Source organism: Galeopterus variegatus, unplaced genomic scaffold (genome assembly GCF_000696425.1).
Source record: "Galeopterus variegatus unplaced genomic scaffold, G_variegatus-3.0.2 Scaffold2231, whole genome shotgun sequence".
NCBI classification, from domain to species: Eukaryota; Metazoa; Chordata; class Mammalia; order Dermoptera; family Cynocephalidae; genus Galeopterus; species Galeopterus variegatus.
The window spans coordinates 150,180-158,170 of NW_007728342.1; the positions used below are offsets into that span (position 1 = coordinate 150,180).

Genomic DNA, 7,991 nt, shown 5'->3' on the forward strand with positions numbered 1-7,991 from the left:
CCAATTTTGATCGGCTTGATAGCACTTGCCTCTAGTAGATATACTGCATAATTATTATTGTCTATCTCCTCTACTAGGATGTCATTTCCATCAAGGCAGGTGCTTTGTCTGTTCTTTCACTATTTCATTCCCATGATCTAGAAGAGTGTCAGGCATGTAAAGGGCATTAATTATTGCTTGTGATTAAATCTAACCAAGGCCACTGAACTTCTTTGTATCTCAACATACTTCTCTGTTAAAAGAGACAATTGTACTTCATAGTCTTTAGTCCAGAATATATTTGTTGGCAATGATTACCATAGATGCGTAAGTTACATTAAGATTGGACCATTGCTATTTATTTATGAGCACAAAATTTATTAAAACCTCATGACTTTTCCCTCATTAACAATAATTGAAAATATTAAATTCAAGTATCAAACTAACTTATAACACTTGGATTGAAAAACCTTTAAAAGTACTTCCTGGCTCAATAGTAGTAACCATATAAATTACTAATGATGTGGTATTTCATTAAAGATATCTTTAAGGGACATATACTAGTCACAGACTGTAATATTTTACTTCACACTGAAAGGCCTAATAATGTGCTAAAATGTATTTCATCGCTAGATTTATTTTTCTTAAGGGAAGGTAAACTCAAAATGTTAGTCCTTTAAAAATTGAATCTGTGACAAACTAAAATGGGAAAAGAAAAATTGCATTGATGAATTATTGATTTAATTTTTTAAAAAATACTCACATTTCAAAGATTTATTTTACCATAATGTTAAATTCAATAAAATAAAAATACATTAACATTACAACAGTGGTTTATTCTTCAATAGAATGTCTAGAAGTAATAAAGTTACTTGGTGATATATTTTATTTTCCCTTATAATTTATAAAGGATACAACTTTCAAAAGTGTAAGCCAATTAAATTTCTCATCAACCAGGGTGTTGGTGAGCATTTTAACACACTTAATTGGGGGGGGGTTGTGCTCCAGGCCCTTCTGGTGCTCCATTTTTCTAAAATGATTTTAATTTATCTTAACAAGCTATCACTAAAATTAGCTAATTTACAAAATTCCAGAAACAACCATGAGAGCAACAGCAGTGTGCCCCTTTAGAGCTGAGTAAGCAGAGTCGTGTGTCATGCTGCCACTCTAAGCTCACAGATCTTGTGGCTGAGTGATCACAGTCTTCTTTTCCTGACTGGCAGCAACCCCACTAGGGTGTTTTCAGAATTCACCTGAAAGAAAGTAATGTTCTCCACAGCAAAGATCCAGACAGAGCCCAAAAGAGTGACTGTATTCCAGGCAATCCAATAAACCTTTATGGGGCTGGATTAAAATTCTAAGGTTGGGATTTTATGCAGAACATGAGTATGCAGGTCACTACTAACCATTTATTTGTGGGAATGTTACCCTGTCAATTTGCTTATAATCCCTTTGCACATAGTATATGCCGTGTCACTTCAATACTTCAATGAGTTAAGTATTAATCACCGTTTTAAGTGAGACCTTCATTTCGTACGTTTCTGATTTGTTTTGCTATAAATACTGTTCTTCTTTCAATAGAAAAGATTTCTAGAACCCAAAACTAGAAATTTTCCTATAAGAATACTATCTTGTTCCTAAACTGGGATCGATTAGTCAAGGGAATAGTAATTCTCCAGCTAACAAAGAATTCTTAAAGAATAATAACACAGAATCTTGGCTCAAGTTCTTTCCCCTTAACCCTTAGCTATAATCATGTTTATCATGTTACTTTTAGCTCTGTTATAAATTACAGAGTTTATATCCTTGAAGACATGGAGATACTTCAAAGTTTCTCAAGAAAAAAAATGTATTCAGTTTTCACTTACACAAAGAAATCAACATGTTCCTATATTTGAAGCATAAATTCATAATACTAAAATTCATAGGAAATACTAAAACATGTTGGTTCATCACAGGTGACAAAAAAGAACAAATTAGATTAGCGTCATACACTCAGTCTCTAAACCGCATTAAAGGAATATCATCCTTTAGATTAAACCCATATTTACTTCCTATTCAGAAACAAAAATAATAATCTCAACATTATTAAATGACAAAATAATTCTGGCATATATCTCAATATTTTGGTGTTAATTTAAGGATATTTTATTTACTAAAACATTTACATATTGTTAAAATCCCTATTCGATATGGTACAGTCAGTATTAAAGGAGCGTATTCTCAACAAATATGGTTTGGAGCAGATATTTAATTACAAAACGTTCTGAGATTGTGAGGTAATTTTTATAAGTCCTATTATTTAAGATATAACTATTTATACACACAAATGGATCCTGCTGTGTATCATCCCCTTCTTCAGAGGTTCTCACTCTTGGTGACTACTTGAAAATAGAGGTTTGTCTTGTCTAAGATAGCATGCAAAAAATTTTTAGAGCTCATGCAGCAGAATAATCAATAAATTTAAGAGGTATGCAGAGCAGAGCTTTCTCTGTCATTCTTTTTACCCATGATTGGACTTGGAAAATTTTGGGCTGGGTCATTGCAGAAAACCAGACCCAGACATTTTTCCATAATTAGCTTTAATTCATTGCTGCTCGCCTTCAGTAAACATACTCTACTGGGAACTTCCTAACACTTATTGCCAGGATGCTTAAACCAGGTTCATAACAAAGTTAGTCCCCTAAGACCAACCCAGTCTAGACTCATTATACTCTAGGGAAGTTCAAGAACTCTGACAGGTAGGAATGCACTAAAATGACCTTAAAGTATCTGTTCTGGAAATTATCCATATTCATGTTTTTTAAAAGAAAATGATGCTTCCCACATATAGTTCAAATTGCCATACCCTATTGACAAGTAGAGAATATTCATAATTGAGCATACATAGAGTACAGAAAGATGCAAAATTAATATTACACTATGAATGCAAAGTATTTTAAATAAATATTTAATTCTATTGTTGGCATTTACAAGTAGAAAGCATACAGTATGTTACAAATATCAAAATGTGAAAAATATGAACGTTACATAAGTAACAAATGTAAAAAATGTATTTTCTTACCTTCCCTGAAAGTAAGAAAACTTTCAGCATAGGAAAATATCAGTATCAAAAACACAGCTTAGGTGTAAAAAAATGTTTTTACACAGTATTAAAAAAATGATCTACAAAATGACAGAAAGTAAGAAGTGTTGAAATTGACTTTATATAAATTACAAAAACTGGGTACTTGGGGTAAATGTCAAAAGATTGAAAAAGCAGTCCAGTCGTAGTCTTTCCGTAGGTCCATTCTTTAAAATGTTAAAAGCATAGAACATTTTTTCAATAAATAACTTTCAAAAGTGTTTCTCAGAAGTGCTGCTAAGAAAATCTTCCCTTTCCACACTAGGAACATGGCAATGTTCTGGGGACAACATGCAATCATTTTGTTCCTAAGGGAAGCCTGATGGAAGTCAGGAGACTGTAATCATTTGCAAAAAGTTTCAGGAAGTTTTAACACAATTTTGTAAGAAAGTTTTAAAGTGCTGAACAAAATGACTTAATTTTAGTACCCACTGTCATGTAAAACTTATTCAAATACTCAGACATTTCTGAGCAACATCGAATATGGAATCTACAGTTCTGAAAAGTGTTAATAATTAGTCTTTCACTCAAGGATAAGAGGGTTCTTTTCTACACTTTACAAGGATTGGTTAAACCTCAAGGATCTTCCAATGCAAAACATAATAATACGATGGAAACAGTACACATGCCCCACTATGAAAGCACAAGTTCATTTCTGCAATGGTAACAGTATTAATGTTAAAAATCACAAATCAAACACTGGTAAATGAGAAAAAGTTTCCAAATGCTGCATGCCACACAACTACTTACAAAATACAATGCATGCAGAAAAATAAATTCAATCAAGTGTATTTAAATTAAAGAGTTGTCTGTTTCAGCAGCATTGTGGTTATTATTTTTAGTTTCCCTCGACCACCAAGTCCATACTGGCCTGTTTTTCAAATGTGACTCAACCTAGTCAGCAACCTTACAATGGTTTGAATGTTTCTTGTTTTTATATTTTATAATGCCAGTACATCAACTTCACACATACTGTTCTGTTTCCCCATCTTTGGGGACTGACTTAGTTGTCCCTCCTTTTCCTTCTTCATTTGCTGCTGCTTTCTCTGGGAGAGATGCCAAATCTTTAAAAACATCTACATAATGGCCAAAGCCAGGGCCCCAGTTCAAAAGGTTGTCCCAGTTGAAATTCCCTGCTTGCTGCCCAAGCTTCAAGGGCAGTGTGTTGTCAGCAACCCCTGGTGCTGCTGCCTGGGGGCCTGCAGGTCCTCCCTCAGCCCTGCGGCCATGGTACCTTCTAGGCTTCTGTCTGGCTCCATAATTATCTTCATCATCTGCATCAGATTCATTGACCTGAGATAATTTGGGCATCCTAGAAGTATATACCATTGGCTTTTCCCTGTCGTATTCCATTTCTGAGCAAGTGAAAGACTCATGGGAGTCACTATCAGAAGAAGATTCTGGAGCTGGAATGCCATCCGCTGGGTTCCTTGTTCTGGACAGTGGTCTTCTGCAATCCTCCTCTGAGGAAGACCTCCCATGGTCTGCACTGCAGATACTTGGGTTTCTAGGGCGAGGGGTGTTCAGCCTTTCTACCTCTTCAATTGACAGTCCGACAGGAGGAGAAGATTCCAGAGGAATCTGCCCAATAGGCTGCTTTAGGCGACTCCCTGGTCTAGATCCATGGGCTGCCATGGCCTGAGGACTCTTGCTTCGCCTTCCCAACCTTGTGGCATAGTTGAAAATGCCAGGCTGGCAAGTTTCCCCATGCATTTCCAAAGTATTCCCATCCCTTACAGGAAGATGCAATTCCCTTGCTGGGCTGTTCCTATAGAAAGTAGAGGACTTGGAGAAAGGGGCCGGGCTGTGTCGGGACAGAGGGTTGGGAGTTGGGCAAGCTGAGTGGCTTAGGGAGCCACTTCGTAAACCTTGACCATATGAAGGCTGGTAAGTCAAGCTGCTTGCTCCTAAGGGCATGGGGGATTGCCTTGCAAATCCTAGGGGACTATGCCTCTGGATAGAAAATTTCGGTGTGTGGCTGCGGAATTGCTTGTAGTGTTGGATGATGTCTGCATCTGAAGGGGCAATGCTGCTGGCGTTGTCAATGTCATAGTGCTCTATCTCCTGCTCCGGTGAAGCCAGAGGGGCACTGGGGATGGTTTCTGAGTTGTGAGGGATATCGGTCTCATCATAGATAAGGTAGGGGTTTTCCCTTTCAATGATATCTGGTTTAGGGTTCCCTTCAGGCTGTTTCCTCACAGTCATGTCATCTCCATATGGGGGGATATTGTCTGGGTCATCAAAAGCAACATTCTCACTTCCCTTCTTCTTCTTCTCCTTTGGTTTTTTCTCTTTGGGATTTTTGACCTTCTTCCCCCTGCACTGATTACACAGAATCAGGCTCAAGACCAGGAGGGCCAGCACGGTTGCACAGCTGCCCACGATGGCAGGCACGGCCCACAGAGGCAGAGAGATCTCTTCCGCGCCCTGACTCAGAACACAGACATGCCCCCCGGGGCTTCCGGCTTTGCACACCTTCCCCTGAGGACAGAGGACACCAAGACAGGCCACCACCGTCTCACAGGTCCTCCCCGTGTATGACTCTGGGCAGCTACAGGTGAAGCCAGAGTGCAGGCCTGGCTCACAGCTGCCACCATTCTGGCATGGGTGGGAGGCACAGTCTCCAGGAGGCACACACTTGTAGGCATACCACTGATTAATGCACAGTAAATCGCCCCAGCAGGGGTTGCTGGCACAAATGTTCGGGCCACGACAACCAATCTTCACTGAGGGATCTGTTTTTGAGATAGAGGCCAAACTATGCTTCCCACTGAAAGGAAGACTTTCTCCACCATACAGCACAGAAGCAATGCAGCCATCAAAACCTGCAGGGGGAAGAAGCAGCAGTGAGGCACTTTAGAGAAAACCAGTGGCTTAAACACGACACTGCTCAGGCCTGGTTAAGACGAGCTTCATAGTCACCTCATGAAAGTATAGAAACCGCATCTCGGAGACATCATCTGGCTCAAAGGCAATAAATCTGTGCTTCTTATAACATAATTTAGCAAGATGTGTAAGATTACCATGACTTGTACATGGTACAGATTGCTCATATCCCACTCTTTCTAAAGATTTATGAATAACTTGGATCTTGGATGGGCTGAAGTTTTTTTTTTTTCCTTTTCATTTATTTAATTATCTATTTATTTTATTTTTATAGTTCATATACTTAGAATTACAAACATAAAAATAAAATGTATTTAAAAACTTATACAGAACTTATAGAGAACAAAAAATAGGCCAAAAGCTTCAACCATTAAATCATGCATTCTCAATGGAGATGCTATTTTTCACAAGGAGTCAAAGATAGGTTCGTATGGCGCAAAAGAGAAGTGTTAGCTATTGCAGTGGTTTGTGGGACTCCAAAGAGCAGAATAAAAGTATAACTGTGGCATTAACATTTTATGATGCAGGGATGGCAGGGATTAAAAATATATATCCAAATGTCTCCTTAGGGGGGTTATAACAAAAGGAAAGAAAGAAAGGAGGAAGGAAGGAAGGAAGGAAGGAAGGAAGGAAGGAAGGAAGGAAGGAAAGAAAAGAAAAGAAAGAAAGAAACACTTTGGAAGACTTGAGTGCACTAATACTGCTAACTAACGCTCCTGTCTGGTGCTCAAGAATCCATTTTGATGTTCAAAAAGAGCATGATTTACATTGTCTTGTTTTCCCCACAACATCCAAGGCATCTGCATGTAAAAACAAGCTAAATATGTAAGAAGGACATATGACCTGGAATTTAACTTTTATGCCTTAATTCCATTACTCTCTCATGCATGTTTCAATTTTTCTCTAACTTGGTGCATCCTTCTACCCTAGTGACATTTTCATCCCCAATACATTCTTTGTCCATGAGATTCTGTGACATCTCCTACTTTTGCTTCTACATTCCTGGATTTCTTCCTATTACTTAGTTTCCTTTTTTGACTCATTCTCCTCTAAACAGCCATTAACTCTCAGAGTTACTTAAGGTAAGGCCCTAGGCTATCTTTTCACTCCATACTTTCATGTTAGGTATCACATCCATGCCCAGTACTTCAATTATCCTCTTGACACTGACAACTCCTAAAGTCTAACCTGAGTTCCAGCCCATCCATCTAAAGATCTTTCTCAAAGATGCTTCAAACCAAAATCTTGATATTTCCCAGAGACATATTCTTTTGCACTGTAGTTTCCTTCTCGGAGGTGCTATACTTCTCCAAATTGAAAAGTCAGAAACTTCCCTGAATTTTACCAAAATTACTGACAGATTGGCTGACTTTAATTCCTAAAATACGTCTTGCCTAAACACTTCCTTCTAACTCCTCAGCCACCTCACCAGTAGGAGTTCACACAATACCTTGCCCAAATCACTGCAGTATCTTCCTGACTAATTTCTGAAAATCTGTCTGTGTCCTCCTCCAATTCGTTCTCCATGGTGTAGCCTGAAAGGTCTTTAATATTACTGCATATCTAATTTTGGTGCTCCTGTGATTAAAGACTTTAGTAACTTCCCATTATTCTGTGAATAGGGCCAAAATTACAATATGGTCTACAGGTCGTGCTTCATTCTCCAACTTCATCTTTTGCCTGAAACATCAGCCACCAATGTGCTGTGTTTTGTAAATTTGACTTATTCCACTTCTTTTTTTTAAAATTTCCATCAGTGTAAATTAATCTTTCATACTCACTTGTCCTCATCCTCATCATTTAGATTTAGGTATACATGTCAATTTTGAGATGAGGATCTCATTCCTCCTCTTTTTTTCTTTCAGAATCTCTTAGAATTCTACATTCTTCCTTCTTCGTGTCATTTTAAAAGATTAAAACAATGTATTTACTTGTGTAAGCATTTGATTGATGTTTGTCTCCCCTAACAGACCATGTGTCCCACAAGGAGAAGGGCTATAAA

The 7,991-nt window shown here is 38.0% G+C and overlaps 1 protein-coding gene across 1 annotated transcript in view; it reads right to left on the reverse strand.

Moving 5' to 3' along the window:
• Positions 1–2,103: 2,103 nt before the first annotated feature.
• Positions 2,104–7,991, reverse strand: part of LOC103597192 (protocadherin Fat 4-like) — a 100,327-nt gene continuing 94,439 nt past the window's right edge. Inside the window, 1 exon segment of the mRNA XM_008580998.1 lies at positions 2,104–5,928. Coding sequence (XP_008579220.1) covers positions 4,067–5,928 — 1,862 coding nt within the window. The 3' untranslated portion in view covers positions 2,104–4,066.